The sequence below is a fragment of the Passer domesticus genome, chromosome 19, assembly GCF_036417665.1.
Source record: "Passer domesticus isolate bPasDom1 chromosome 19, bPasDom1.hap1, whole genome shotgun sequence".
Lineage (NCBI taxonomy): Eukaryota > Metazoa > Chordata > Aves > Passeriformes > Passeridae > Passer > Passer domesticus.
Window position 1 is genome coordinate 4,191,776 of NC_087492.1, and position 15,367 is coordinate 4,207,142.

Below are 15,367 nucleotides of genomic sequence, written 5' to 3' on the forward strand. Positions count from 1 at the left end.
CCCTCTGGCATGGAACTGTGGCAAAGTTTCCCCTGCCACAGGCCAACCAGCGGGACTTTGAGACGGAAAAGCGCCTGCGCCGGGACCTGAAGAGAACAAAGGCGCTGCTGGCTGATGCTCAGATCATGCTGGACCACCTGAAAAACAACGCACCCAGCAAGAGGGAGATCACCCAGCTCAAGAATCAGGTGTGCATCTAGACATTCCTCACACTGCAGGCTTCAAGGGACACAGGGTGTCCCTGTTCCCTGGCCAGGCACTGAGCTATATCCCTGCAGCTGGAAGAGTCGGAGTTCACCTGTGCAGCCGCTGTCAAGGCCCGCAAATCCATGGAAGTGGAGATTGAGGACCTCCACCTGCAGATTGATGACCTTGCCAAGGCCAAGGCAGTGGTGAGTGGGTTTGGGTTGTGATGAACCATGGTGGGGCCATGCCCCATTTGCACCCAGGGTGGCCCCACGCTGTTTGGAGGGGGTTTGGGGGGTGAGTGTCCCGTTCTTGGGATGCAGTGGGAGACACGTGTGTCTCCCTGCAGCTGGAGGAGCAGCTGAGCCGTCTGCAGCGGGAAAAGAATGAAGTGCAGAGCCGGCTGGAGGAGGACCAGGAGGACATGAATGAGCTGATGAAGAAGCACAAGGCAGCTGTGGCCCAGGTGAAGTGGGAGGAGCAGCTGCACCCACCCCACCCCCTCAAGATGTCCCTCTTGGAGCCAGTGCAGTGGGATTGCCACTGATGGCCCTGGTGTGTCCTGCAGGCATCCCGGGACCTGGCGCAGATGAATGACCTCCAGGCACAGCTGGAGGAGGTCAGCAAGGAGAAGCAGGAGCTGCAGGAGAAGGTGAGGATGCACCTGAGTGAAGACAGGACAATGGGAACCTGCTGCCCACACCATGCAGGACTGCCCTGCTCCATGGGGGTGCAGAGCAGTCTGGTGGGAAGCTCTCCATCAGGATGGGAGCAGCATGGCCAGCAGCTCTCCTCCAGGACAGCGTGGCAGCGGGGGCAGGGTGATTGTGGTCGTGGCTGAGGCTGTGCCCTTTCCCGCAGCTGCAAGGTCTGCAGAGCCAGCTGGAGTTCCTGGAGCAATCCATGGTGGACAAGTCGCTGGTGAGCCGGCAGGAGGCCAAAATCCGTGAGCTGGAGACCAGGCTGGAGTTCGAGAGGACACAAGTCAAGCGCCTGGAGGTAGTCACAGGGCTTTCCCTCTGCTCCAGCTGGGATGGGTGCAACAGGACCATCATGAAGCTGCCTGAGAGTTTTCTGAGCGCCTCCCCTCCCCACGACCCCCCATGCTGCAGCCCTCCCCCTCTGGCAGCCCATCCCTGTCTCCACAGGGAAGGCTCCCTGCAAGCACTGATAACAGTAATCCACCGCCCAGCCCGGCAAAGTGCTGCTCTTTCCCTGCATCGACTTAGGGAAATTATAGACTCCCCAGTCCCGCGAACGCAGCCTGTTTTATATTCTGCCTCCGCAGCTCTGCCGGGGAGCGCGGCAGCTTAGCTCTCCTCTTCATATTTTCCAAGCTATTATTTCCTTCTCCACTCTCTAGGCCATAAATATGCAGCGGCTGGCTCAGTGGCTGGGGGAGAACGGGAGCTATTTTTTCCCCTACGTTACATGTTTTAATTACTTCACACACAGTTAAATCTATTTTTCCAATTCAACAAAGCCCTTGCTGTTGTTCTGCCCTTTCCCTGGCCCTGGGAGGGGGTGGTTTCTCCTCCATCTCCTTGTGTAAATTGATGGGAGGGGGATCCATCCTCGCATCATTGGCCGGTGGGTATCGGGGTGAGGGTGAGAGGTGAGAGGTGGGGGGATTTGGGGTGACCCCGCTGCTCGGCAGAGCCTGGCCACGCGGCTGAAGGAGAACATGGAGAAGCTGACGGAGGAGCGGGATCAGCGCGCGGCCGCCGAGAACCGGGAGAAGGAGCAGAACAAGCGGCTGCAGCGGCAGCTCCGTGATGTCAAGGAGGAGATGGGCGAGCTGGCCAAGAAGGAGGCAGAAGCCAGCCGCAAGAAGCACGAGCTGGTGAGGAGCCCGTGGCAGGGCCAGGCGGGGCACAAGGGGCTGTTCCCTGAGGAATGGGGCTCATCCCACTCCCTCCCCGCAGGAGATGGACCTGGAGAGCCTGGAAGCTGCCAACCAGAGCCTGCAGTCAGACCTGAAGCTGGCCTTCAAGCGCATCGGGGACCTGCAGGCGGCCATCGAGGATGAGATGGAGAGTGACAGCAATGAGGACCTCATCAACAGGTAACAGCACCTGGGCCCAGCTCCCCTGCATCCCTGGGGGTCACTGCTTCCCCTTGCCACTTCAGAAATGTCACAGGGACCCCTTGGCTCTGCCTGGCCCTGGCAGGATGCTGTCTGTGCATCCATCCGTGCATCGTGCACGCGTGCATCTGTCCATGCACCCGTGTCTGTCCGTCCATGCATCGGGCACCTGTGCACACAGGCATCAGTCCATGCATCTGTGCATCCATCCCTCCGTCCACCCGCAGCCCCCACGAGCTTCAACCACTTGTGGAGGTGCCTGAAATGCATCCAGGATCCTGCCAGCTGGCTGGAAACAGCCCAGGGAGCCCCAGGAGCCAGGGCAGTACAAGCTGGCAGGAGGTTTGGGATGCTGGGATCCAGCCCAGCCCAGGATAGAATTATAGAATCATACAATTGTTTAGGTTGGGAAAGACCTCTGAGATAATCGACTCCAGCCGTTAACTCAGCACTGCCATGTTAGCACTAAATCATGTCCCCAAGTGCCATATCCACACATTTTTTTAATGTTTCCAGGCAGTGACTCCACCACTTCCCTGGACAACCTGTTAAAATGCCTGACCACCCTTTTGGTGAAGAAATTTTCCCTAATATCCAACCTAAGCCTCCCATGGCACAACTTGAGGCCATGTCCTCGTCTTACTGCTTTTTCTTGGGAGCAGCACCTGACCCCCCCCCCGGCTACAACCTCCTTTCAGGAAGTTGTAGGGAGTGAAAAAGTCCCCCCTGATCCTCCTTTCCTCCAAGCTGAGCCCCTCCAGCTCCCTCAGTTGCTCCTCATCAGATTTGTGTTCCAGAGCCTTCCTCAGCTCTGTTGCCTTTCTTTGGATACACTCCAGCACCCAACCTGGGATGCTGGGATCCAGCTGGGTGCAGCCCCACTCCAGGGGCACAGGGCAGCCTCACCTCCTTCTCCTGACCCTTCCCCATAATTTAATTTTCCCACCCACTTGGTCTTTTTTTTTAATTTATTTTTAATTTATTTAATTTCTTTTCTGTTGTGTTTCTCACCCCTCCCACCCTGCCCCCTCCAACCCCTCCCAGTTTGCAGGACATGGTGGCAAAGTATCAGAAAAGAAAGAGTAAAATGTGAGGAGCATCTCTTTCCTTCCTCCCCTCCCCTAACCCCCACCTCACCCCCAGGGGCCGGGGTCCTGCATGCCACTGGCCCAACTCTGCATGCCCTAACAGCACCCACGGCATGGCCCGGCACGGCACAGCACAGCACATAACCACATCCCGTACATGGGGGTGGGATGAGCCCCTGGGATGGGGTGGGGGGTGATGCTCTGCCGTGGCTGATGGCAAATGTGTCAGCATGGGGCAGCAATGGAGCCCTGCTGCCACTAATTAATGCCCAATCCATGGTCACTCCCACGACCCTGGTCCTGCTTAACTAACGGCACGTTTGCCTGGACATAAACTGTGTTTGATGTGGAGCTTAATTCCATCGGTCAGGAAACCTTAGCTGCCCCCAGTGCTTGGTTTTGGGGCTCGTTGGGGTTTTTTTTGGTGTCATTCTGTGGTTTTTTGTTGGTGGTTTTTTTCTTTTCCCCAAGCCCAGCGTTGCCTGGATGTATTGCAGGGGAGGGAGATGCGCAGGATGGAGAGCAGCTCGTTGCTCTGAATTCAAAAAGAGAAGGATTCATATACAGGGTCTATCCAGGCCTGTCCCTTGTGCTGTTTGCTTCATTCCCAGGCAGGGAATAAGCCCAAAACCAGGCGGATAAGAGGCCATTTAAGATCCTGTGATACATCCCATCCCTTTTTGGAGTGGCCTGGTGGGAGCGGGGTGGCAAGAGGGGACCACGCCGCTTCAATTTCCGTATAGATCCCGGCGGTGCTGCCGTGGCCCTAATGAAAGCAGTAAGCACTGAGGTATTAAGAGAGATTTATTCAGGGATGCTTTTAACGTGGAGGAATGGATTTTGCAATGCAGACAGCACCTTCTTTCTCAAGGCAATCAATATGGTTACGAACGGCCGTTATAAATTAGATGGTTTAAGCCAGATAGGACTTTTTTTACTCCAGGACGTAAATCAGGGGCTCTCGGGCACGGCAGGGCTGTAAATCTGCCCGCTGTGCTCCCGCGCCCGCCGTGCCAGAGCCGCTTCTGTTCCGCCTGCTAAACTCCTGTTTACCCGGGGCCATCAGCACTGCTCTTCCTCGCTGTAATTCTGCGCTCAACGGCAGCCTGTAAAATGAACCCACTTATTTCCTTCCCAATCCTGGAGCTGGAAATCTCCTGTGTTTCTGGAGCTGTGCCCTGCCTGCTGCCCCAAAGCCAGGCCTTGCTGTCTCCAGCTCTGGAGCCAGGCAGTGGCAGGGAGATGTTGGGCAGAGGGTGCAGGAGCCCCTTGGGCAGCCACAGGGGTTTGGGGGTGCTTCAGGGAGCCCCTGGCTTGCAGGTTGAACTATGTGTGGGCAGATTATGTCCCCGAGATGGAGCAGAACCATAGGATGGGGTTTCACCCATGCCAGGGTACACAGGCAGTGGGTGCTGGAGGGGTTCAGTGCCTTCCAATGCACTTCCATCTCTCCAGCACCCAAAAACTCACTGCCTCTTGCTGACCTCTTGCTTTCTTCCACCCTGACCCGCTCCTCCGGCAGCGACGGTGACTCAGATGTGGACTCGGAGCTGGAGGAGCGTGTGGATGGGGTGAAGTCTTGGCTCTCCAAGAACAAAGGCTCCTCCAAAGCGCTCTCTGATGATGGCAGCCTGAAAGGCAGCAGGTGGGTGCAGGGCTGGGCATGGGGCTGGCGGGCAGAGGACGGGCTGAGCTGTGCTGGGACACGGACAGGGCTGGGTGGGTGCCCGTGGGATGTGGCATTTGGTGCTGTGTTTGGTGCTTGTGTGGATGGCCAGGGAAGGATTAATGCTGGTGAGCAGCTCAGTCTTCACTGGGGACACACATCCCCCCACCCAGAGGGAGCTCCCTGGTCCCCCTTCCCTCATCCCACCATGCAGGCCTATGGGGCATCCACAGCCCACACCCCATCTGCCTCCCAGGGCTTGCAGTGCTGGGCTTTAGCTCTGTGCAGCAATCCATCTCTCCAGGACTGATTCCTTGCTCCATCTGCAGCCCCACCCCATCTCTCCCCACACCTCTCAGAAAATGTTGGCAGAGGTGGGGAACGTGCCCAGGTGCACCCACGGCATGGGGCTGAGGCACGCAGCCCCACTCCCCCTTGGAAAACGCTTGCCTGCTGAGCGCAGATTGCTTTTATCCAAACCCAATTTCCTAGCAGGGCTCCAGGAGTCCCAGGGGACTCCCTCCCTCTGCCGAGCAGGGGGGAAAGATCTGAGCTGGTTTCTGTTAATTGGTTTAATTTATTCAGCGGTGCAGATGTAAAACATTTTGTTATTGGAGATAATTCCACCTTTTCTGAAGTCGGGAATCAAACGCTGCGGCTCCAGGTAGCCGACAATGAAATAAATTGAAGGCAACACTTTAAAGGGGGATCAAAGTGCTGGGCTAGAACAATTCCCCCATTTACATGACATTTTTCCACGATGCCATTTCCCGCTGACGCAAACCGCCGGGGCCGCCTCCTTCTCGCGCTCATCTCCGTGTCTCTCTTGTCTCCCCGGTGCGTGCGGGGCCGCGGTGCCGCGCCGCAGGTCAGCCCCGCCGGACGGCCCCGAGCCCGACGAGCGGCCGGTGTCGGTGCTGAGCTCCCTCAGCTACAGGAAGCGGCCGGGCCTCAAGGACTCCATAGGCGGCCTCGGGGATGAGCAGACGCTGTTCAGCGCCCTGGGCGAGCGGCCGCCTTCCCCCGAGCGCCCTCCGCGCCGGGCGGCCCGCGGCGGCGAGCCCCAGGACCGGGCGGCCGTCATCGCCCGCGCCTTCGCCGACGCCAGCGGCCGGGCTCGCCAAGGGCTGGACAAGCGGTGGTCCCTCTCGGCCACCGACGTAGAGAAAGCGTCTGTCGCCTCCGCCCCAGTGAGCCGCGTCTCCTCCGCCTCCTGGCGCGGGCTGGAGGACGGCGACGATGGGGATGAGGGATGCTCGGTGCTGAGCTTCGCCCTCTCCAGCCCCGGCAGCTTGCGGAGCCGGCGCGGGGGCCCCGAGGGCCGCCCCGAGTCGCGGCTCTCCCTGGCCCGCAGCCGGCTGGATGAGGCGGACGAGGGGTCCCGCGGGCAGCCCCTCTTGGGGCGCAGCTTCTCCGTGCCCCCGCGGCCCCGCAGCGCGGCCTCCGAGGAGGAGGCTCCCGGGGACGCCCGCCCCGGGCGGCACCGCTCCTACCTCGACCCCGACCTGGAAGCCGCCATCCAAGAGGTGCTGAGCTACCGCCCGCTGCCGGCCAGGGGCTACTCCAGCCCCGACTCGGGGGACGACGGCCGCAGTGTCCGCAGTGTCCGGAGTGTCCGCAGTGTCCGGAGCGCGGCCCCCCTGGGCGCCGCTGACCGCCCCTCCGGCAGCCTGCGCCGCTCCGCATCCGCCCTCGACTTCTCCCGGCACACTTGCCGCTGCCGCAGCAGCTCGGGCTCCTCCGAGGAAGAGGAGGAGCAGAAGAAGAAGAGCTCCAAGAAGCGCGCCAAGAAAAGCAAGAAGAAGTCCAAGAAGAAGAAGAAGAAGCAGCAGTCGTCGTCCGAGTCCAGTTCCTCCTCCGAGTCCTCCTCTGGCTCCACCAGCTCCTACCGCAGCACCTCCAGTGTCAAGAAGGGCCCGCGGGGAGCGGGGAGCGAGGAGCCGACACGTCCTGCCCGGGCCAAGAAGGAGGAGAAGCAGCGGAAAAAGCAGGTGGACAACCTGATGATGAAGTACCTGTACCGTCCCGAGAGCGACTGAGGCAGGAGGTGGGAGCGGTGTGTGCCGTGCAGCATGAACCTCCCCGTGTGCCACTAACCGCTCGCCCTAACCCTCTCCTGACTCCGGAGCTCTCCTCCGCCGGCGTGGGCAGCCCGGGATGGGGCAGCCCTCTGTGCCTGCAGCAGCCCTGCTGCGGGCATCTCCATCGCTGGGGAGATCCCCGGCATGGCCACAGCGGGACCGGCGCTGCCCGTGCTGCCAGGATTAGCTGCGGGACACCAGGAAGCGCTAATCCCTTCCTGGCTCCCCAGCCATCGGCCGGGACACATCTGGATGTATTCCTTCAGGAAATTGTTCAGGCTTTGGTGGGCAGCACAGCCCCCAGAAGCAGAGGGGAGTGGGATGGGTACTAACACCCACTCACTGCAGTGTGTGAGCATGGGGGGAGGCTGCACCCATGGCGGGGGGGACCCAGGTTGGGCTGTGCCCTGTTGGGTGCCTGTGATGGGAATTCGGGGTGTGAATGGCATCAGCCTGCAGGACTCTGGAGCTCTGCATGCTGTTTGATGCAGAGAGGGTGTGTTTGGGCTCGCTGGCAGCAATTTCAGAGCAGGCTTCATCCTTTCTGATGGCTGAATAGGAGAGTGGCTGGAGGAGGGGAAAGAAGCCTTTTGGAAATGTGCTTCCCTTGAGCTGTCTATCCCAGAGGAAGGGAAGGCATCATGGGGTACCGGGGAGCAACAACCCCAGCACCAGCCCTGGGCTCGGGTACAACCAGGACCCTCAGGGTGTCTGGGGACCCTGGTGTTGGCATTCAGGGCCACGAGCCTTTTCCTGGGCAGGCTCAGCTCGGCCCCACTGCAGAGCAGGGGCTCAGCTCGGCGCAGCGAGGAGTTGTTTGCAGTGAGGCATGTCCCAAATATCTCGGAAAGAATAAAAAAGGAGGCAATCAAGGCTCCATCCAGCTGGCTGCCAGCGTGCTGGCTCACCGCAGCTCCCGCTGCAGCCGGAGGGGAGCTGAGCTCAGCAGCCAAGCCATGCTGGGGACATGCTGGGCTTTTCACCCCCCTAACCCCGCTCTCTCCCGCAGCCCCACGAGCTCCCGGCACACCTTCACCTACGACAGATGGGACGATGAGCAGGACGCCGGGGACAGCACACGTCGCTCCTCCCGCAGCTCCCCCAGTGCCAGCGAGGCGGAGAGCCGGGCTGCCGAGACCCCCGCCTAGCCCCCCGCCGCCCCGGGGCCGCCCGGGCAGCCGGTATTTCTTCTGCACGGGTTTTGGGGGGACACACGCAGCCGCCCCCCGGCTCCAGCCACGGGAGGAGCAGCCCGGCCGGCTCGCTGGCTGCACCCCCCGCCCTCCCACCTCCTGTCTGTCCTTGGCGGCGGAGTCGGCTGCTCCGGCACCCGGGATTTGTTCCTCAGTGCCTGCTGGCACCTTGTTTTGTAACTTAAACTCCCCCCCTCGGCACCCTGCCGTCCTCTTACACCCCTTTTAGTTGAGCCAAAGACGTCTCTCGCTGGCCGGGCCCTGGGGAGCAGCCGGGAAGGGGACATGGGGAGAGGGTCCCGTGTGCCCACCTGGGTTTTTGTGACCCCTCCCCAGCCCCCCACCTCTGCCTGGCTGTTTTGCACTAGCCCAGCTGTGCATCTTCCCCCACCCCCTTTACTTTCAGTATGAAAATAAACGTCATTTCTGGCTGGTGATGCTGGCTGCTGCCTGCTCCATGTGCCTGGGGGGTCTCCCCATTTTGGGGGGGGTGTTTTCACGGTGGAAGGGTCTGATGGAATACATCCAACCCCAGCAAGGATTCAGGGCTTCATGGAAAGGCCAAGTCCGGCCCTTCCCTGAGCCTGCTGCACCCATGGGTGCTGGGGAGGGGAGTGGGAGGGGGGGGGGAAGCCCTCGTGGGTGCCAGTGCTGAATCATTTATCAATCTTCATAAATATGCAGATGAGCAGCGGGACAGAGCCTCTGCCTGCTGGCGTTAAATAATTAACACAGAGGAGATGATGATGTGCGTTGCTGGCTGCCTGCACGGCTCAGCCTCAGCCCTGGCCCTGTGCTGTCCCCGTGCCATGTGCTGTGCCCTGCACCTGGGACAGCCGGCACCCTGGGGACCCCCCTGGCTCCTTGGCAGGTTGTTTCCCTTTCCCCAGTGTCTCCTGGAAGCACACAGGCCGAGCTCGGTGCTCGCTGCCATAAAGCCACGCTGCGCTAATGCGCTTTCATTAAGTGGGAGCGATCTAATGATAATAAAATGGCACATTTAACATTAAAACATTTAACTTGACTCCTAAGCGAGTGTGTCTCTCCGCGCTGCTCCTGCTCCATCTTCATGAGGCTGACAAAGCTTCTTAATTTGTTCCCCAGGAGTGGGTGCTGGGTAGAGGTGGCCTGGCACCGCATGGCACGGGGGATGCTGGGGTGCTGCGATGTGGGGAGGCAGGGTGCCAGGATGCAGGGATGTGGGGAAGCAAGGATGCAGAGGTGCTGGGATGCTGGAATGTGGGGACACGGCAGTGCAGGGTATCTGGGGGGTAGGGTTGGAGGAATGCAGCATGCTGGGAGTCCCCAGGGTGCAGGGAGGTGGAAATGCAGGAGATGGAGGTGTGGGTGTGAGGACACTGCGATGCAGGGACACAGCTGCAGGCCAGCGCGATGCCATGAGGGCACTTCTGGAGCCCCACACCTACTGTGCAGCCCCAAGCACACCGGGGAAACGAGTGATGGCAAAGTGGGCCACGTCGTAGGATGGCTCCTCGCCCAGGCTCAGCTCACACAGCAACTTCCCCACCACTGGCGCCAGCTTGAACCCATGGCCTGTGGAAAGGAGAGGGAAGGTGGGGACACAACCATCCCCACAACCCTGCACAGCTCTGGGGTGCTGGGATGGGGGGTGGCTGCCCTTGCCTACCTGAGAAGCCAGCACCAATGATGACGTTGCTGAACTTGGGGTGCCGGTCCAGGATGAAATCTCCATCTGGAGTGTTCTGGGGAGCCAGGGTGTGAAGGTGAGGGGACAGGCTGGGGTCCACCTTGGGGTGGGGGAAGGCTCAGGACCCCGGATGCCTGGATCAGTGCCCTGGGGAGGGTCTCACCGTGTAGAGGCAGGTCTCCCTCACTGCGGGCTGGGTCTCCAGCCCGGGCAGATAGCTGCTGATGAAGCTGCTCAGAATGGCAATGTCAGAGCAGGGGGCACTCGAGGGGACCTGGTCCCGCTTCTCTGGGTCAGTGGGGCTGCCGTGGTGGTGGCACACCTGGAGCACAGCTGGTCAGGCTGGGCTGGTTAGGGAATCCCCCCACCTTCAGCTGTGCCCTGCTCACCTTCATCAGACCTGGGTACTCAATGGAGGGCAGCCCGTAGATGCCGTGGGGGGCTTGGCTCAGCCCCAGGGTCAAGAAGCAGGGACTGACACTGCCCAAGGCAGCACTCCCAGGCTGCTTCTCCCTCCAGTAGCAGACATCGATGCGCAGGGGCTGCAATCACTCCATTAGCTCTGGCCGTGCCTGTGCCACCCCCCCGTGCCACCAACCTTTACCTGCAGTGGCAGTGACAGACCCAGCTGTTCCACGAAGGCACCGGTCCAGGCTCCAGCCGTGATGACGAGCCGGGGGGCTCTGTACACCCCCGCAGGGGTGGTGACAGTGACTGTGGCCCCGGGTTTGATGCGCAGCACCTTCTCCCCGTCCCGCAGGGTGCCCCCGTGCCGGCGAAAAACCTCCTGGGAGGGGAGGGTGACAGGGGGTGTCTGCGTGGATAGAGCCAGGGGACCCCTATCCCATTCCATCCCAAACCATCCCATCCCATCCCACCCATACCATACCATACCATACCATACCATACCATACCATACCATACCATACCATCCCATCCCATCCCATGCCATCCCATGCCATCCCATCCCATCCCATCCCATCCCATCCCATCCCATCCCATCCCATCCCATCCCATCCCATCCCATCCCATCCCATCCCATCCCCTCCCCTCCCATCCCACCCATCCCATCCCAAAGCTCTCCATCCCCTCAGCAGCGCCCACCTGCACTGCCCGCAGTGCCCGGTCAGCGAAGAGCACCCCGGCAGTGCTGTCCAGCACGGCCACCTGGCCAGCTGGCAGCTGGAAGCCAGGGAAGCGCTGGGCCAGCGCCGCGGCGTCGAGGAGCTCGTGGACGCCCAGGCTCCTCCTGCAGGCCTCCAGCTCCGGCTCTCCCGGCGGCCCCAGCACCAGCAGTCCCGTCTGCCTGCATCCCACCAGCCCCGTCAGCTCGCCCTGCTCCCCCTCCCTGCATGGACCCCCAGCTTGCTTTGCCCCTGGGGGAAACTGAGGCACGGTGACAGCAGCGATGCTTGGGGTGTGCTACACCCTGGTGCTGGGGCACTGCACAGGACAAGGGCAGAGTGAGATGCATGGGGAGGGTCTGGACACCTACATCACACTCTCCCTCCTAAATACAGCAAGGACCACCAGCCCTGACCCCGGCACGGCACCGGAGGATCATTTAGATGCTCATTTCCTTAATGACATTTCCCTCTTGGGGCCCCATAAATCACCAGGAACCGGCAGCTGCCTGCCAAGGAAGCCGCATCCCACCCAAAGCTCACCGCCCCCTGTCCCGCGGGGAGGGGACGGTGCCCGGCGGTGGCTGCGTCCCTGTCCCCATCACCTGTAGAGGGTGGCGCCGGTCTCGGCCTCCAGCTGCTGCCAGAGGCGGAAGCAGTCGGGCATCATGCGGGAATAGTGCTGCTGGGGGTAGGCGCTGCGGATGATGCGGCTCTGCCCGTGAGAGCTGCCCCGAGAGTGGGGCAGGAGGAACTGCGGGGCAGAGAGCACAGGGGGTGACCACAGACACTGCCACCCTCAGTGCCACCAGCGCCGAGTGGCAGAGGGCACCTTGGGGACACAGCCTGTCCTGTCCCCCACGGCAGGGAAACAGCAGGACATGGGGGTCCTGGCGCTGGGGACACGAGGGTGTTGGCACTAGGGACAGGGTGTCCTGGCGCTGGGGACTGCAGTGCCAGCAGCAGCTCTGCTCCGTGCCACGGTGGAGGGCAGCCAGGTCTGCAGGCACCCTCCCCAGCCCGTCGGGAACGGGGACGTGGCAGAATGGGGTCACCATACCTGCTCCAGCAGCAGAGTGTCCTTGTGGCGCTGGGCCAGGTGGTAGGCAGTGAAAGAGCCCTGGATGCCGGCCCCGACGACAATGACATCGTAGGTGGACTTGTGGGGCTGGCTGGGGGCAGCCATGGCTGTGCCCGTCCCTGCTGCTGCCTCTGTGGCCGCTGGGAGGAGGCCAAGGGGAGGAACGGGGCAGAGTCCAGCCGAGCGCAGCGGGTGGGGGAGCCCTGGCCACCCTCCAGCTCTGTGGGGACACGGGGACACCGGGGCCACACTCTTCCTGCCCCTTGCGGCCGGCCAGGCACGAATATTCTCATTCCAACGCCTGGTCCCACCAGGGCAGGCAGCTCAGGGTGGCACAGATGTGAAGGAAAACACTTCCAAGAATTCCCCCTTTCCACTGGGCACTGCTGGCTCCAGCTCTGGTGGGACACAGGGCTTCCATTTGTGTGCCAGTGGGAAACCCCCCCTTGCTTCCAGGCAAACAAGGCTTTTTTTCCTCCAGCACAATTTATTGCAGCCATAAACCACTTTGTCACCATCTTTTTGTTGTTATTTTTTTAACAGGAGATAGGGGTGATTTAGGGCTCACCAGAGCTGCCAGGATGCAGCATGGTGGATTTTGCAAGTCTGTAAAATGTTGGGGTGTGACTGGGGTTTGGGGACAATGCCTCAGAGTGGGGGATAACACAGGCAGGGGCTGCCAGTTTTGCCCACTGCCACCACTGTCCCATGCTGCCTGACAGCTAATTAGGGGAATTAATTTACTCTGGCTTCTGCGGTGTAAAAGGCATTATTTACTGGTTAATTGTCGTTATTACGAAATGTTAAATATCATTATTTATTTTGCCACTTGCCTCTGGTGATGAATGAATCACTGGGGAGCACTGGAGGCTCCCACCAGGTCACGGGGACCCCAACATCGCGCAAAGGCAGAACTGGCAGCTCGCAGCCATGGGGAGGTGAGAGGAGGAGGATGGGCAGCACAGGCAGAGATTGGGGTGCCCCCCAGACCCCTCATCCCCCCCAGTGCCCATGACCACTGCTGCAATGAGTGCATCCAGTCCCAGCATCACCACCATGCCCAGGGCTCTGCGTCGCACGGGCCCCGTTAAATCAGCACATCCTTGCCTGCCTTTGATGTTACAAATAATTCAGCAATTTCCCTGGGTTTCAGCTGACTTTTTTTTTTTTTTTTTTTGCTTTGAATAGCCCCTGTACTTGCTCTTCCTTTTTTTGCTGGAAAGATGAAGAATAATTAATTATCCGTGAAACGTTAAATGGTAAAAATGAACTCCTCTCCCGTTAGCAGTGTGGTAATAGAACGGCTGGAAAAGCCTTGCTTGTGAGGTTACAGAGAGGGTGAGACCTTTGGTGGGATGCAAATCACCATCCCCAGGGCTCTGTTAGGTCCCTCAAGCCATTGCTTTTGTCCTGCAGGTGACCCCAACCAGGGCTGAATGCAGGCATCAGGGAGGTCTGCACCCCCAAAGCCCAAAAAGCAGCTGCAGGACCCCAACGTGCCTTAGGATGAATTTTTTTGGGGTCCCCTCAGCCCTGTGCCAAGGTCTCCATCACCCCTGCCATGCCCCCTTCACCTGGGTTTATACTGACTGGAAGCAATGCTTGTGTCAGCAGGAAATCCATTTCCCTAAGCAGCTGCTGTGGGTCAGGAGAGCTCGGTAAAAATGAAATATTCCCTGTGTGGGTTGGGTGGATGGGTGGGAAAACTCGGGGCTGGCAACAGCATGGGGAGGGGAAAATGGGGGCTTGGGGAACTGCCTGGCACAGGCTGTGGAGCTGCCCTAGCTCAGATCCACGTGGCACTGGGGAAGTGGGGAACAAGGAGCTTTGGCCAAGGCTGGGCAAGCATCAGATGCAATTTGATGGGTGCTGGACTCTCCACCTTTTTGTCCACTCTACAGTGGGACAGAAGTTTCCCGAAATCCCACCATCCATCCATACCAGCCTCATTTTTCACCAAGCACAAACCAACACTTAAAAAAGAATTAGGGAGCAATGCTGTTCCCCAGGGAGCTGAGGCAAACACGGCACCCTTCTCTCCCAGCTGCAACGCTGGCTCCATGCGTGCTCGCCCCCATTTCCCTCCCCAGACCTCTCCATTCCCAACCCTTTGATGGCACCTGCAAAGAATTGTTTGTTTTCTGTCAAAAGCAACAGCGGCTGAAGGCAGCCCCTCATTAGCAGTCCAGGTACATGCCTGGGGATGCATCAGGCAGATTAAAATTATTTGAATATCATAATATTAGAAACTTCAATTTGGCCTCAAAATGCTCATCTTCCGAGCCCTACCAGGGCTTTGCTGCATTAAACATTGATGGCGTTACTGGCGGATCAAAGTTTTGGGTTTAGAGCTGAAAGTGCTTTGCAGAAGAGCCGGCAGCACCCCCGGGATGAGGATCCTGGCATCACTTCCAGCCCCGCTCCCGCCGCAGCCGTGGGGCTGGTGCCACACCAGACAGTGCCACGGGGCTGGTGGCACACAGCCCATGACGTGGGACCGGCTGCTGCCCTGCTCTCGGCTCCCCGTGCCAAGCCATGCCATTCTCCACGGCAGGCATGTCGGCAGAGCAGGACCCGGGATTAAAATTAAACCCCCAGCGGCGCTGGCTGCGTGGGCTGTGTGTGCAGCGGGGCTGGCCGGGCTGCGGGGGAGCCGGCGAGGCGAAGCCATCTGGGCTTTTGGAGCGATGGGGAGGGGGTTATTAAACAAAGAGGTTTTTTTAAAATATATTTTTAACACCCTCAAGAGCCGTCCATCAGCCAACATGGAGCTGCTCGGTGCCGGTGCCAGCACCATCTGCCCACTGCAGGGCTGGCTGCCCTGCGGGACCCCGAGGCAGGGGGCCGGGGAGGGGCTCTTGGAAGCCCACCATAAAGAATACCAGCCCCACTCTGTGCTGCTCCGTGTCCAGGTGTCTCTGCATGGAGGAGGATGAGCCCAGCCCTAATTTGGGCTGTTTAGGGATGGGGAAGAGGAGACTGGGGGAAGGGACGCGGCTGTGGTGAGGAGGGTGGGGAGGCAGGATATGGCGAGGTGGGCACCGAGCACCTTTCCCACAGCCCCTCGCTGGCTCCCACCCCGAAGGGCTGCCGGGATTCGGGGAGGAAGGGGGGCTTAGGCGATCCCCCTCCCCCAGCCTTCATCTCCAGCTTCAGCGGGCGCCGCACTCGAAGAGTTACGGCGTGGGGGTGG

The 15,367-nt window shown here is 60.2% G+C and overlaps 3 protein-coding genes across 11 annotated transcripts in view; 2 read left to right on the plus strand and 1 right to left on the minus strand.

The window, feature by feature from the left end:
- MYO18A (myosin XVIIIA) overlaps window positions 1-8,737 on the plus strand; it is a 36,812-nt gene extending 28,075 nt beyond the window's left edge. For 6 of the 9 annotated variants that reach the window (XM_064394947.1, XM_064394948.1, XM_064394950.1 and 3 more), the window contains 10 exons: window positions 42-188; window positions 279-392; window positions 536-652; window positions 755-838; window positions 1,048-1,185; window positions 1,844-2,029; window positions 2,112-2,251; window positions 3,317-3,361; window positions 4,883-5,005; window positions 8,117-8,737. In XM_064394947.1, coding sequence (XP_064251017.1) covers window positions 42-188; window positions 279-392; window positions 536-652; window positions 755-838; window positions 1,048-1,185; window positions 1,844-2,029; window positions 2,112-2,251; window positions 3,317-3,361; window positions 4,883-5,005; window positions 8,117-8,255 — 1,233 coding nt within the window. In that variant the 3' untranslated portion in view covers window positions 8,256-8,737. The remainder of the gene's footprint in view (window positions 1-41; window positions 189-278; window positions 393-535; window positions 653-754; window positions 839-1,047; window positions 1,186-1,843; window positions 2,030-2,111; window positions 2,252-3,316; window positions 3,362-4,882; window positions 5,006-8,116) is intronic. The other 3 variants (XM_064394949.1, XM_064394954.1, XM_064394955.1) reach the window with 1 other exon arrangement.
- LOC135283680 (serine/arginine repetitive matrix protein 1-like) lies at window positions 5,710-8,110 on the plus strand (the record flags this gene model as incomplete). Its single annotated transcript, XM_064394719.1, has 1 exon — window positions 5,710-8,110. A coding segment is annotated over one exon (1,356 nt), but the record flags the coding sequence as incomplete, so codon positions are not given.
- A 432-nt stretch (window positions 8,738-9,169) lies between the features above and the next one.
- PIPOX (pipecolic acid and sarcosine oxidase) lies at window positions 9,170-15,294 on the minus strand. Its single transcript, XM_064394958.1, has 8 exons — window positions 12,154-15,294; window positions 11,699-11,847; window positions 11,074-11,275; window positions 10,574-10,756; window positions 10,359-10,511; window positions 10,133-10,291; window positions 9,949-10,024; window positions 9,170-9,854 (listed from the first exon to the last, which is right to left on the minus strand). The coding sequence occupies exons 1-8, from the start codon at window positions 12,277-12,279 to the stop codon at window positions 9,724-9,726; spliced, it is 1,179 nt and encodes a 392-aa protein (XP_064251028.1). The 5' UTR covers window positions 12,280-15,294; the 3' UTR covers window positions 9,170-9,723.
- Window positions 15,295-15,367: the final 73 nt, after the last annotated feature.

Coding starts and splice junctions, on each gene's coding strand:
- PIPOX (XM_064394958.1), bottom strand. CDS start 12,279: ATGGCTGCCCCCAGCCAGCCCCACAAGTCCACCTACGATGTCATTGTC. Junction 10,757..11,073: donor GGGCACTGCGGGCAGTGCAG/GTGGGCGCTGCT, acceptor CTCCCCTCCCAG/GAGGTTTTTCGCCGGCACGG. Junction 10,025..10,132: donor GGGAGACCTGCCTCTACACG/GTGAGACCCTCC, acceptor CTGGCTCCCCAG/AACACTCCAGATGGAGATTT.